This window comes from Gadus morhua, chromosome 16, assembly GCF_902167405.1.
Source record: "Gadus morhua chromosome 16, gadMor3.0, whole genome shotgun sequence".
Taxonomy (NCBI): domain Eukaryota; kingdom Metazoa; phylum Chordata; class Actinopteri; order Gadiformes; family Gadidae; genus Gadus; species Gadus morhua.
In genome coordinates, this window is record NC_044063.1 from 13,219,780 (window position 1) to 13,234,515 (window position 14,736).

Genomic DNA, 14,736 nt, shown 5'->3' on the forward strand with positions numbered 1-14,736 from the left:
TTAAGTCTGTTGCTTGTGTTTCTTCACATGAAGCTAAGCCTCTTCTTGAGTCAGGCCTGGACAGCTCAGTGTAAGCATTAGTATATCTCAGGGCTAATGCACTGTCCATCTTCTGCACGGGGCAGAAAAAAAGTTGAAATGTTCCAGATATATATGACATATCGCGTTATGCATTCGCATTATGCTAAAACATCATTTGCTAGTGGAAAAAGCTCAAGCAAACAAGCATTTCATTCCACCTTCACAAACAAAAACCCACCAAACAGACAGAAAGGATCCAGCCTTCAACAGCCATCAGTGCGTCAATCTCATCCTAATTCGGATAATTATCCTCCCGTCGTCGTAGCAACGGGGTGGTCCTGGACGCGGAGGATAAGTACAGCTTCAACGAGGACGGCTCGGAGATGACAATCATGGAGGTGGCCAAGCTGGACGAGGGGGAGTACACCTGCATCGCCCGGAACAAGGCGGGCGAGAGCGACCAGGAGCTCAGCCTCAGGGTGTTCGGTAAGGAGCACGACACACACTGCCCTGTAATCAGTGTATGTAGATGTGCTTCTGTCTCGGACACCGCTTGCACCCGTATTGATACGCTTATTATGCAACAGGCTCTTATCATCTGTTCCCCCCACTGTCCCCCTCGGCCCACTCTCTGCATCTCACATGAGTTTATCTCGGTGGCGATAAAAGAGAAATGTTGGGCCATAACCAAAGTGTTGACCAGGGAGTGCAAACGGTCTCCAAGCACGCGAGCCAGGACACCATAATGTCTAGACATGCATTTGTAATGATTGCTTTTCAGAATGGATGTTTTAATTGTAGTGTAGGTGCGCGTTGGCCGCTGGTCCTGAATGCAGAAGGCACTTATGTAAAGGCCGGGGTTGGGGAGAAGAATGAACAAGGTCCTCGCTAATAGATATAGAATGGAGCGTTGTGCGGTGTGCGTGTGGGCTGTCATTGTGCGGTTCCTGGATTGTGTTTCAGCGCTTTGGGTGCAGGCCAGGGCTTCGTGGCATGAGATTAGCTTTGAACCCGTTTCAGATCCGCGTTCTTCTCCCTCTCATGTCGTTGCTGTCGCCTGGTGGCCCTGGCTTTACGTCCATAATTTAACCACAAAGCTGGGTCTTCTTAACAAATAATAAAACAGGTAATTGTACTCACGATCCGTGTACACATGCGTAGGCTGTTCAAAACAGCCATTGTCTGTATGAAGAAAGTTATTATGTTTCCGAGGTGTCGGGGAGATTAATTGTGTAACCTTTTCGAAAGCCCGCCGTCGCGAAAATAAATGCTCTATCTTTGTTTAATTTGTGTGTAACTGTATGAATACTGAGCAGGTGGTTAGCAACAAAGATGTTTTTGTTGAAGAGCACACAGCCATGTATAGACATGTCTGTGTCTCTATATACTGTATGTGTGTTTATTAGGCTTTTAGTGGGAACAGGGAACTGCAGGCAGTTGATCTGCAGCCCAAGAGTTGGGGAGGCTGCGAGGGTTTTGGGCTTGTTGTGCTTACGGAACGGAACGCAGACATCCCGCTGTGGACTTCATAATAGCTCACTGTTTCAATGTGTTCAAAAGATGTGCAAACATAACAAAAATCTCTTTCACCTCTGCCATAACCATGGAAGATAAACCGGGGGCAGAAATGGCTCACGACGATCATAATCAGTATGAGAATATACGTAACACAACAGTTTTCTGTGCTATGAATTGCTTTAAATTGCTTTAATTTGAGATCGACGGAGGCAACATTAAGTTAACAAGTTACCAGAAGTGCAGGGAGAGCGGCGATCAATAAACACGCAGGAAACGGACCTTGAAATGGAAACAGGAAGCAGAAACGCAGAAGGGGGATAGGTTGTGACGTTGCTTGCTGCTGCTGCCGTGACAACAGATGCTGTGCTTGTGTCTGCACAGTGAAGCCGCGGATCACATACATCGTGAACCAGACCACCTCGGAGATGGAGGACCAGGTGACCCTGACGTGCGAGGCGCTGGGGGACCCCACCCCCAGCATCAACTGGAGCTACGGGGTGCAGGTCTTCAACGAGGGAGAGCAGGTAATGCCTTCGGGGCGAACGCGGCACTCGCCCAACTGCAAATACAAGCAATTACAGCGACAGTGGGCGGCCAGGGGCCATTTGTGGATGTGGCTGATGGCACCGCCACACGGTTTATGTACACACTACTTCTAAATATCATCAAGGTTCACTAAAGTCCCCAAGTTCATATACTACTTCTAATTATCATCAGGGTTTATATAAGGTTACACTCGTTCCTAAATATCATCACGGTTCACTAACAACCCCAGGTTTATACACTACTTCCTTAATATCACCAGGTTTTATATGAGGCTACACTACTTCCTAAATATCCCAAGGGTTTACTAACATCCCAAGGTTTATATACTACTTCCTAAATATCAATACTTCCTAAATATCACAGGTTTATATAAGGCTGTAAGACTTCATAACTATCACAGGTTTATATAAGGCTATACTACTTCCTAAATATCACAGGTTTATATAAGGCTATACTACTTCCTAAATATCACAGGTTTATATCAGACTATCCTTCTTCCTAAATATCACAGGTTTATATAAGGCTATCCTTCTTCCTAAATATCACAGGTTTATATAAGGCTATCCTACTTCCTAAATATCACAGGTTTACATTAGGCCCTACTACTTCCTAAATATCACAGGTTTACGTAAGGCCACACTCTTCTAAATGCACCGCACGTCCTGCTAGCGTAGCTTTGGCTGTAACAGTGTTATTATGAACCATAATTGGAAAATATTGGTTATCTCCAAACTCCTAAAAGACGTGATTGTTTTTCATTCATATTAGCAGTCGTCCATTGACAGACCCAATTATCCAAACGAAGAACAAAGCGAACAATCAATATTGAAGAGACGATATATTTGATTGAATAGAGTGGATTTCTAAAACAAGCCGGATGCAGTGACCAGGACAGGCAGACCTCCAGAATGAAGTCATCGTCGCTGCATGAAGGTTCTGCCAACCTTGCGCTCACAAGCCTGAGAGGATTGTTAATGTTGTTGACTCTGTAACGTTCAGGGCTCGCAGTGCTCCACATGTTTCGATCGCCTACATATGTTCTGTTGGTTTTCTGTATGCATCTGTTGCAAATGAAGCGTCATTTTTCGCGTTCTCCTCATTCCTCCTGAGCGTCACTGACGAAGGAATGAAGGAAAAGGAAAATGACGATCTGATCGGAGGGGCTTGTACCACTGGTCACCCATTCTATGCACTACATCTCTTCCCCTACAGGCGCATCTAAACAGGATCTATCAGGTATGGGAGCTGAGGCACGCAGAAAAGCACGCAGGCAAACGTTTCTCACCGTGTTTCGAAACAGCAAAATCAAGCATTCTTCCCATCTGATCCAAGAGCTTCCTCCTATCTGCCATTAAATCACATCAATCTTCAAAGATGATCTCATCGCAGCATCGATGAGATTTATTTACGCTCGCATGCTCTCCTAATTCGGCCTATTAATTCCCGCTAATCTGGCGCCCGGAACGCCAGCTGTGCGTCTCATCTCTGGAGATGGGAAGGAACCTTCGAACGGGATGAGAACACGATTTGAAAAAGAGCAAAATAGAAAAATAACCCATTTCTGTGTTCCCATCGCTCACCCCCTCCCCCTGTTACTCGTGGTGGCATGCGGTCGTCGGCGCCCTGGCCACGCTCGGCCGGGCCCCGTCTGTGTGTCTGTCCGTCTGTCAACCCCGTCTTAGACGGTCTCCTTGCGCCGCCGTCACGTCACGCCAGGTCTGGGGGGGTGAAAGTCTCATTCTGTCTTTTGGTGTCTGGGCTTTTTCCTTTTCTCCGCCGCCATCTTCACGCCGCTGCTGCATGCATTGTAGAGCAGCCAGGTCTCATCCGTCACAGAACGTGGATGAACTGCATTAGCACTGCCGTCAGCCACGGAGAGAGAGAGGCGAAGCAACAGGGTGTAGGATTGCAGAGATGCCGCTGTTAATTTCTCATTATCAGCGGGATAAATAGATCTCACCTCAGGGATTACTGCGTTTTGCCGTACTCAATTGCTCATCAGGGGATTTGGCCTTGTTCTGAAAACGGATTACTTCAACTTTGAGTGTTGTGCGTAACCGTGCGGTTAGACGCGATTCTGTTTGAATTGGAGCTCGTGAAGGCCGTGTCTTATGTTGAATTCAGCCTTTGTTTTGTGGATGCAGACGAAAAAAATTAAAAATTGCATAATCTGCATTTAAAGTCTATAATTATAATAACACATATACATGTGTTCCATATTTATACGTAATCTTTTAGTTAAGCGTGAGCATCCATGTTTTTCCAACTTCTCCGTCGGTCGGAGACGACACGTTTCCAATTCTGACTTTCGACCTCTGACCGTTAACGAACACAGCATAACACCGCATGTGTGTTCTTTGCCTGTGTAGTAAAGTAGTTAGTCACGTCACGGTATCTGACACATAGACTTGCGTACTCGCCGACACCCGATATAAATTTCCGATACCGCTATCGGTATAGGAGCAGCTCTACCTGATCATCACAGTGGAACGGTTCACCAGTCAGTGATGAAGGGGGGTCTGGGGGTGGCTCACCTCCAGCTGAGCCCGGTGGTTCTGCCCCCGGGATGGTGCTGGGCCTGGGGACTGGGACCAAAGGCCGGGTCAGCCAGGGTTCAACCACCCGGCCTCACCCTGGACAGCGGTCACAGACCCAGCACTGCTCCCCCCGGCATTGCCCCGGCATTGCCCCGGCATCGCCCTGGCAACGCTGTCAGTCCCGGGGCTAACCATTAATAACGCAGTAGAGAGAGAGAGAGAGGGAGGCAGACTGTGATGGCACGTTCCTGTTTTCTCTCCATCTGCTGGCTACCCTATGAGGAATGGTAGTTTACATCCACAGTCTATAGCGGACATTGTTGACACTTTAGCAACTGTTAGTGTCGAAGTGTTGTCGGGTTTTTGTTTGGTGTTTCTGGGGGGTGATGTTTACCATTACTAAGCTGTTTAATCGTCCACAAAATGAGTACGCTTTCCTTGTTTTTCTAATGTCCACCCGGTGCGTGGTGTGGGCTGGTCGTCAGAAGAGGTGTTAGGATGATACAGGCAAAGAGGGGTCTGTGTGTGTGTTTGTGTGTGTGTGTGTCCGCGTGTGTCCGTGTGTATGCGTCATGCCTGCCTGCATGCGTGTGTTAAAATGGGAGCACAATGTGGCGATCCAGGCTAAGGGAATGAAACATTAGCATAGAACCGAATTCAAAAGAAGAGGCACTACTGTACATGCAAGAGGCGACTCACAAAGGGAAGCTTCACAATGGGCTCTTGCATGTGTGGGTGTCTCGCGGCCTGGAATTATGTTTCAATTGGCATAAGTGTGTTAGGCTCTTGTGGTGTTATTGTTGTTGTTTTCACCTCTATAAAAGATAAGTGTCTTTAAAGCAAGCTTCATTAACGCATGGGCGTTGGTGGGCCATTATCGCTTTTCCGCTTTTAATGAATATATTGCACGTCGCTCGTCTAGTTAATTGTGGCTGAAAATAAAAAATTAACTGTTTTATTATCCGCAATTCTTTTATCAACCTAATGAATTTTTTTCTTATTTAAATACTTCTGAATGTGGCGCTTGGTGAAAAGTTTGCCGGCTCCGGTAATCTGGAGTGACGCTGAGAGGGTTATGAGTTATGAGTTTGGGCGGCAGGTTTTGAAGGGATGCGAGTCAATTAAAAGAAATCCAATATTAAAGTGCCGGGTTAATTCTGGGTAATCTCTCTATAAAGTCGTTGTCGGCGTGCACAGTTAGCCTTCAAGTTCCTACCCTCCTCTATATTGCATTAACAAGCTGGCCTCCAAGCAGCCACTCAGAGGAGCTTGATCATTCTGGACTATTTGCCCGGACTATTATGTCATTCGGCAGATGCTTTTACCCAAAAAAAAAGTGCTGAATGCAGGTACCAATCATCAAGGAGCAGGGAGGAGGAGGGTATCTTGGGCGGCGTGTAGCTCAGGAGGAAGAGCAGGCTGGCTTGTAACCGGAAGGTTGCTAGTTCGACCCCCAGGCTGAATGTCGAGGTGTCCCTGAGCAAGACAACTCACCCTAACTGCTCCTGACGAGCTGGCTGTCGCCTTGCGTGGTTGACTCCGCCGGCGGTGTGTCAATGTGTTCATAAATGGGTTTGAGTGGAAGCGCTTGGAGTGGCCACTGGTTAGCGAAGTGCTACATAAATGCAGTCCATATACCATTCACCATCATGCTCAGGGATGCCCATCGCTAGGCTGGAAGCATCGAGTATGGAACCCGCTGCCTTTTGGCGTGGAATTGTACCACCCTAGCCAATACACAGAATCCGCCCCCGGACTAGTAAAATATTACACTCAAGCAACTTGAGACACGATAATGAGATATTGATGTGAGGCGCTAATGCGAAGAGTAAAAACATCATCAGGACGTCAGCCGTCCTGCGGCGGGGGCCCCAGAGGGATGTGTGGCCCTGGGGAGGCCCACTGCGAGGTAAAGCGACGGGCCCATTGTTTGCTGTAAACACAATAGGGGCCCCTCAGCGCCCTGCAGTGGGCCCGCTGAGTTAGTGGTGCTATGATGTGAGGGCTTAATCATCACACCGCCGCTCCGCTCCCCTCGCAATGCTTTCCCCGCCTCCGTTTAATAACACAGGGCGGCTCCAGCGGGCCCTAATCAGTGGTGAGGCCCCGGAGCAGCTCTCTCTGTCTCTCTCTCTCTCTCTCTCTCTCTCTGTCTCTGTCTCTGTCTCTCTCCCTCTCCCTCTCCCTCTCTCTCTCTCTGTCTCTCTCTCTCTCTCTCTCTCTCTCTCTCTCTCTCTCTCTCTCTCTCTCTCTCTCTGTCTCTCTCTCTGTCTCTCTCTCTGTCTCTCTCTCTCTCTCTCCCTCCCTCCCTCCGTCCGTCCGTCTGTCTGTCTGTCTGTCTCTCGGTATCCCCGCTCTATTACCCCCTCTGTGTCTCTTTCTTTCTCTCTCTGTACCCATCCCTCTATTAATTAATTAATTAATTAATTCATTGAATTTATTTAGCGCTTTTCTAGACACTCAAAGACCTGTCTCTCTCTCTTTTTCTCGCTCCATCTGTCTCTCCATCACTTTCTATGTCTCTTTGTCTCTCTCTCTCAGTCTGTCTCTGTTTCCTTGTCTCTGTGTTTCTGTCTCTATCTCTCTTTAGTTTTATCTTTCTCTCTCTGTCCCCACCCTCTCTGTCTCTCTCTCTTTCTCTCCCTTCCCCCCTCCCTCTCTCCCCCCAGTTTGCTACTGTCTCTTTTTATCGTTGTGTATCTTCCTTTTGACTCCGACTCACTGCATGTCAGAGCAGAGGGTAGAGATGGCTGCCCTCCCTCCCTCCCCCCTCCCTCCCTCCCTCCCTCCCCTCAGGGGGAGGAGAGCGTAGTGGAAGTCAGAGTACCACTGGTCGGGAGGGGGGGGGGGGGGGGGGCAGCTCGCCCGCCCATGCATCATCGTAATGTTTCAGGGCATCTTTGCAGACATAATAGTGTAGTGATGTTACTCCCCCACGGCCCCCTCACCGCCCTCCCCCTCCCAACGTCCTCGTCCTCCCACAACCGTCGCGTCGCGCCGCTTCCTCCTCATCGTCTTCCTCGCCGCTCCCCTCTTTATCTTCCTCTCGCCGTCGAGTATGACAGTGACACGCGTCAGCCGCAGCAGGTACAACAGAGGGAGACGGAGAGAGAGAGCGAGCGTCCCGGAAACGACGGGTCGTGAGTGTGAGAGCGCGAGCGTGTGTTTGGGACTGCACCTTTTTTTTTTCCTGGAGGTGGGTATGTTCCGGACTGTTAGGTTCTGCCGCCTGTATTAATTGGGCAGCGGCTCCTGTCTTGCACTATGGGGACACGCCAGCTGCTCTGCTTGTCATCACGCACAGGAACACACGAGCAGACGTGCTCGCTCGCCGCCTCCCTACGACAGCTGCCCCTCCCCCCTTCCTCCCCCTTCCTCCCCCTCCCTCCCTCGCTTCGGCTCGTCGGAGCTTGACTGGAGAAGTTAACAGTCATAGTCGTGAATCACCCCTAGAATATCAATCGGGTGCGGCCTGAGGTTTTGTGTCCGGTTGTCCACTTCTTTTTGAGTTGCGTAAACTAGGCTTTATTCATCGGTGTCTCGTCGTAAAGGTGTTGGATCTCTTTTGGTTCTTGATGTTAATTGAGGTGAAGTCATTTTAGTCGTGACTAGATGCCGTTATATCTCATCTAGCGTTACGTAAACTGTTTTTCGGAAAACGCCTTTATCATTTGAGGTGAAGTCCTTTTAGCCGTGAGTCATTGCCGATATACCTCATCTGGCGTTACGTAAACTGTTTTCGGAAAACGCCTTTATTTATCGGGTTCCTAAACGTGTTAAGCCCAAGCATGTCTGCTGCTGTGAGGAGGAAGTGTGTGTGAGTGGAGCCCTAATGCATACTGTAGCAGGAGTGGAGGGGTAGCTCTCTTGCTCAAGCCTTTATTTAGCGCTCTCCTTAAACGCATAAAGCTATACCCAAGGTTTCGATCTGTGCGGTTCCGCCATTACAAGAGTTGAATTACATTTTAGCGGTGTGGTGATTGATGAGTCTGTATCTTTTTTTTTATTTATATTATTTGTTATGCCGCCGGCTCTCAATAAAAAAGAAGGGTTTGGTGTGTGTGTGTCGGGAACATTAGATGTGAATTTATTGAAAGGTTTATCTAGGTTTTTCCCCAGCTCCCTCCCTTTCGGTTCGCTCGCGTCCACTTCTTGTGTTTTATTGATGTTTACTGAGGGCTGGCTCACGATGAGAGAGGCTGTCAGTCTGTCAATTTGCATGTTCTGCTTGGAGACGTTTCATGTGGGTCATCACGTTTTCATGTGTTTTCGTGTTCTTCTCCTCACCGTCATGAAATCCATAGCATGCCTCATGCAAACTAATTTTGTAGCATGTAGCTGTGTGGGTGTGGGTTTTATCATTTGATCTGATGTTTCCACGAAACATGACAAATGAGGTGATTATTTTGATTATTCAATACCTACTGAGACAAATGGACTTGCGTTATATTTGGATCCTTTTGAAGAATAATATCTCGAGCAAAGATATTATTGATTTAAATCGACATATATAATGACCCTACTATTCACATTGTCAACGGTCTACTGAACATACTTATCCGGCAAATATTTTATATTGATTAAGCTAACATGAGAACATAGGATCAACGATGCAAGGACGTGTTGAAAGGAATTGGCCGATTTGCTACAACCCCAGGTAAAGGCTGAAATTGTTTATGTCCAGATCTAATCTTTGTCCAGTTCCCCTCCTCTAGCGGTGTAGACGGTACTGAAACTGGGCAGTTGGCGCTCAATCGACATCCATTATATCCTAAGCGATTGTTTCGCACTCCCATAGCCGTGTCTCTGTGTGTCACGAAACAAAGATCCAGCTGTGGTGAGCTGCTCAGCACACGCGTGGAACATAATGGACGTCAAATGAGCGGCAACTGCCCAATTTTGGAATGCTTCTACGCCATGAGGGGCTGAATTGAACAAACATCATGGCTGATTTACATCTGGACCCAGACAAGGTCAGCAGTTAACCCGGGGCCTTAGCGAACCAGGACCCATCAGACTCTAAACGTTAGCCACAGGCCGACACATCTGTCTCCACGGACCCAGACTATAGAACATCTGGACATAGTTAGGTGGCCATTCAGCGCCTGCACTGCGGCAGCAGCTCAGGAGATTTAGCGGGTTGACTGGTAACCGTAAGGTTGCTGGTTCGATCCCCGGCTCCTCCTCCTAGAGTGTCGTGGTGTCCCTGAGCAATGGCACCTCACCCTAACTGCTCCCGATGAGCTGGCTGTCGGGTGCCAAATATCGGGTGAATGATAGGCAATATTGTAAAGCACTTTGAGTGGCCACTGGTTAGAAAAGCGCTCTATAAATGCAGTCCACTTACCATTTACTGCAAATAAATGAAGACTACCTTGCGGTGACATCACCTTCTGTTCTTCATGGGGCAACAATAAAGCGTCTTAACAACAAGCCAGCCTTGTGACATCACCGTCTCGAAGCCAGGCGAGCAGGAACCCTGTTACTGTACCGTCCACAAAAGATGGCGTGTAATAATCTTGAGTCATCTCGTCTCAACCGTCCCGGAGACTGACAATGGCGGTCTTGTTTGTGCGCTTCATGGCTCAACGCGTGACGCCCAAATGCCGACGCACTTGTCACAACATCTGTTTAAAATGCAAGCCGCTGATGGCGAAGCTGTCGGAGAAAAAGGCTTGTGTATGACTCTCTCTGAAACCCAACACGGCACCCATGCACCAATAAATTAGACTGCTGCTTAGAAACAATCCACATTGAAGCCGCAGTAGCAAGCAATATATAGCCCACATAAAATACATGAAGTGTCTGTCGTGGAAATCGACTCAAAATCCCCAGTAGTGTTTTTTTCATCCCCTTCAAAACGGATGTGATGTTCAGTAAAAATTGCCGAATCACTTAAATATCAGTAGACCTTTGATGATTGAATTGGTAATGAACGGGTGGCACACCTGCTGTGTTGAACCAGAGCCACTCTGTCGATGGATGAGGGCTCCTCTCTATAGGATTGTTCTGCTGTTTTTTATTTCTTTGTTGTTCTGTCTCTGTCCTCCACAGGCGTCGTGGACTCGGCCTGAACAACACAAGGTATCGCTTCTCTAAATGCATGACTTTATCCAAACACCAATCCTTTTTCAAGGCACAGCTGGAAAGTCCAATTCCACAGAAGGGTACAGACTACACAAAGTAAAACTGGCACTTGGACTTTTGCAATACAAGTCCAACTGCTAGTTATTTATATATATATAGATATGATATAAATGGATATATCGATCTCTATATATATATATAAAGCTATAATATTAGACCATATTTTACGATGTCAAGCTCTACTGTTCACCAGTTTCATTGCACCAGGAGACTGTTTAAATAGGTGCAAAATCAGACTATTTAAATATCGTATTTCACCCCGCATTTAAAACCGATTATAATATTTTTCTTGGATTTTTGACTTTTCCATTATTTTTCTCCATTCTGGGGGATAAGTATGGAGGAGACAGCGCTGATACCCACCATCTACCATAATCCACAGCTCCAGCAGCACATTTGAATACCTGACATTCGTCACTCACCGCTGACGTGGGTCGCAGTACAGGCAAATTAAGTGGATCCCCTCTGAGCACAATAGGCTCTAATATTCAGCAGGAGGGAGAATTATGAACATGTTTCCTTGCCTGTGTATAAAAACACTCACTCTGTGCTTGATTCATACGCAACAAAAGAAGAAAATACATTGAACCCCGAGTGTCAAAATAAGTTGGAAGTTCGGAGGAGGGGGGAGGAGGAGGGAGGAGGAGGGAGACTGTACCAAAGTGCAGTTAAATGTCCCCCCTGTTTTTTTCCGCTCTCCCATTCCGAGAATCCCGCTCCCCCTCTACTCAGGGGCCTGGGGCGTAGGACGTGATGGAGGGTCCCCCCGCTATCAGTTGGTTCTGATTTATTGGAGCGGCTCGCCGTGAAGAATGTCCTGTTAGCCCGCCTTTTGTTCTCCCGCCGTGTCTCATCTGTTCCGCTGCCAGCCGCCGTACTCGTGCAGAGTGGTTCGATTCCCGCTTTTACGGCCGGCAGAAACAACAAATAAAAACGCAAGTCAAAATCGCCAAATGGTTTTTCCGAGGCCGGCCAAAAAACGACAGCAGCGTTGCATTATTCATCGAACCCCCCCCCCCCCCCCCCCCCACCGCCGAGAGACTCGTATTCACCATTAACGAACCTGTTGACATTATATTGCATATATTATTAGTACTGTGCATTAATATGACGTGGTTTTGGTTCCCATTATGTCGTAGACGCTACGCGACGGCCTGTAAGATCTGCACTACACATTAACGACTGGCTATCTGTAAGGGTGATTGTTATGCATGCAATGGATAGTCAACAGAATGCATTGTTATTCCTATGCCTTTGGGGGCACTCTACGGCCCCTGTTAAGTGTAACATTATTCTACCACTAGTAAATCCGACTTAAAGAGGATATCAACGACGATATCTCGACGTCTCAACGTTGTGTCACTACGTTACTAACAAGTTATCCTTACATTATATAACGAACCTAGTGATGTAGTGAATGGGGATAATGGCTGAACTGTTGACCCCCTCTCTCTACAAAGGAACCCCCGCTGTATTGTACAGAGCTGAGGATGTGTAGCGACCAGGAGGGAGGGGGAGGGGGGACCACTGTCTTGTGTTGTCCGCGGATCAGGGCCTGGTATTCAGAGGCAGCGCCCCCTGTTGGGGACAGCCCCCGGCAGAACAGAAGCTCTGCAGACCCGGATCAGAATATTAAAGTTGAAGCAAGGGACTGGTGTTGCGTAAGCGTTTCCCAGGTCCCACTGCGCGGCAGTGTCCTGCATAATTGATAAGCCCAGACATGCTTTTTGTCTATTCAGTATGCCATGTTACACTAATGAGGATTTCTCTTCAGCGCGGAATAGGCAACTTTTTTATGTATCGTATTTAATATGTGCTGAAGCAAGCCGTGTCATTCAGTTTAGGTCTGCACTTTGAATCAAAGCCACGCAGAAACCAAGCGTACGGGATGCAGGGAGAGCAGAGTTAGAGCACCTCAGCGTCTCGCGTGTGAACTCAGAACCGGCGGGGCTTTTGATCGTCAGTGGCTCGTTTCAACCGCGCTCCGAAGGTGGTCCCGGTGCCACTCTTACGAGGGCGCGGCGGAGCGTGGTGGCGTCGAGCAACTTGTGCTTCAGATTCAGAAGGAACTTGTTTTGGTGCTTTTGTTTGTAAAGTATGTATGAGTCAAAGAGGGGTTTCAGACCATCGCCTCCTTATCATCGGCATGGAAACGGTGGCTGTGTTCTAGAGGCGATTATTTTCAAATACCCTGACAATCACAGGCCATGCCGGATGCGGTGACCGTAATTTACACCCTGGCGGCAATAATAAACCACCAAGACTACCCAAGTTGTCTGTGGGGGGGGGGGTCTGCAGCGCTGTTCTCCGTGTGGTCTGATTAAGAATTGAGGATCAGTTAACACCAGCACCAGGGCACTGCGTGTCACATGTCATCTGGTGACAAAGGCCCCTGAACCCGGAGCTGGGGGTGATGGGACAGTTGTTTGTTGTGCTTGTAGCGCGGCCGATCGCGTTCCCCCAGCAGGTAACTGGAGAGGGTCGGGGTCTGGCCACTTAAGTCATTAGCCGGCTCTCTCTCATGCCGGGCCTGTTGCAGCTTTTTTATTTTTTGAGAGCTTGTGTGTGACTTTCTGTTACACAATCCCAAAGCAAAGGCAAGCTGTGAAGGAGGAAGCAGGCAGTCATGGGTTCTGAAGTAGCAGTACTCGAGCCAGCTAGTGCAGCTTATTACTTTGGAACAAAAACACATTTAGGAAGTCTGTTCTTCTTATACTTATTTCTTCTTCTTCTTCTTCTTCTTCTTCTTCTCCTTCTTCTTCTTCTTCTTCTTCTTCTTCTTCTTCTTCTTCTTCTCCTTCTTCTTCTTCTTCTTCTTCTTCTTCTTCTTCTTCTTCTTCTTCTTTTCCATGGGATCAGCTACAGCCGTGTTGTAAACCTAAGACAAATGATCAGTCAATTCATGACACCTGCCACTCACCTGTCTTCAAGTCCTCTTCCGATCCCCCCCTCCCCATCGCCTTCCCACAGACAAACCCCCTCAGCGGTGTGATTCAATGTGAAGTGAACAAACTGCTAAAAGCAAAGCAGGAGATGGGGGGGGGGGCTCTGCACGTCACCGACGCCGTGTTCATCCCCCTGAGACGTGTGAGTCAGCTGCGGCGGCGCCAACTGAACATCCGTGTCCCGGGCGTGTGAAGTCGTGAGCCCGTTGTGTGAAAAGCCTGAGCGCCGCCCTCGCCCGCTTTCTTCAATCAATTATTGACGAACCCCCCCCCCCTCACCCCCACCCCCACCGCCACATTACCACATCAAACCCTCCACGGAGCGCTGCCTTCACAGAGGAGTGCGGTGGTTCCATTCATGGAATAATGCCGATTGATTAAGTGGGTGTTTTGTACCGATGCATTCTTGTGGATTTTTACAAAGACATCCCAGTGCTGCGCTTGGTGGTTGCCATGAAGACATCACTGTTGTGTCGTCGTGTTGCTGACAGACTCGCTGCGTACACACCCAGCCGCCCCCTCGTCTGTTTCACTGTGATTCCCAACCAGCACGGGATATTTTAGACTAGTTTTAATCGTGTTCGACCAATCTGTCACACATGGGCAAAGTGAAAGTGCAAGTGAAAGTGAAACAGAAAGTTAAACAGAAAGTGACACAGAAAGTGAAACAGAAAGTGAAAGTGAAACAGACAGTGAAACTGAAAGAGAAACTGAAAGTGAAAGTTGAAATGGCTCCGGTGTTTGTTGTGATCCCCGCTCCCTCTCCCCCCCCCTCCAGAGCACCGACGGCACCGTGGTGGTTAGGAGCGACGCGCGGGTCTCCTCGCTCACAGTCAAGAACGTCAAGTACACAGACGCCGGCCAGTACCTCTGCACCGCCCGCAACTCCATCGGCGAGGACGCCCAGCCCGCCCACCTGGAGGTCCTCTGTGAGTAGCCTCCCGTCCGTCCTCAACCTAATTACAATTAGGGCATTTAGCAGACGCTTTTATCCAAGGTGACTTACACCGGTTAATACACAC

General features: G+C 48.4%; 1 protein-coding gene across 16 annotated transcripts in view; it reads left to right on the plus strand.

The window, feature by feature from the left end:
• ncam1b (neural cell adhesion molecule 1b) overlaps positions 1-14,736 on the plus strand; it is an 81,318-nt gene that overhangs the window by 44,710 nt on the left and 21,872 nt on the right. For 10 of the 16 annotated variants that reach the window (XM_030380808.1, XM_030380809.1, XM_030380810.1 and 7 more), the window contains exons 7-11: positions 347-507; positions 1,921-2,063; positions 3,298-3,321; positions 10,677-10,706; positions 14,493-14,643. In XM_030380808.1, the coding sequence (XP_030236668.1) occupies positions 347-507; positions 1,921-2,063; positions 3,298-3,321; positions 10,677-10,706; positions 14,493-14,643 (509 nt within the window). The remainder of the gene's footprint in view (positions 1-346; positions 508-1,920; positions 2,064-3,297; positions 3,322-10,676; positions 10,707-14,492; positions 14,644-14,736) is intronic. The other 6 variants (XM_030380816.1, XM_030380818.1, XM_030380819.1 and 3 more) reach the window with 1 other exon arrangement.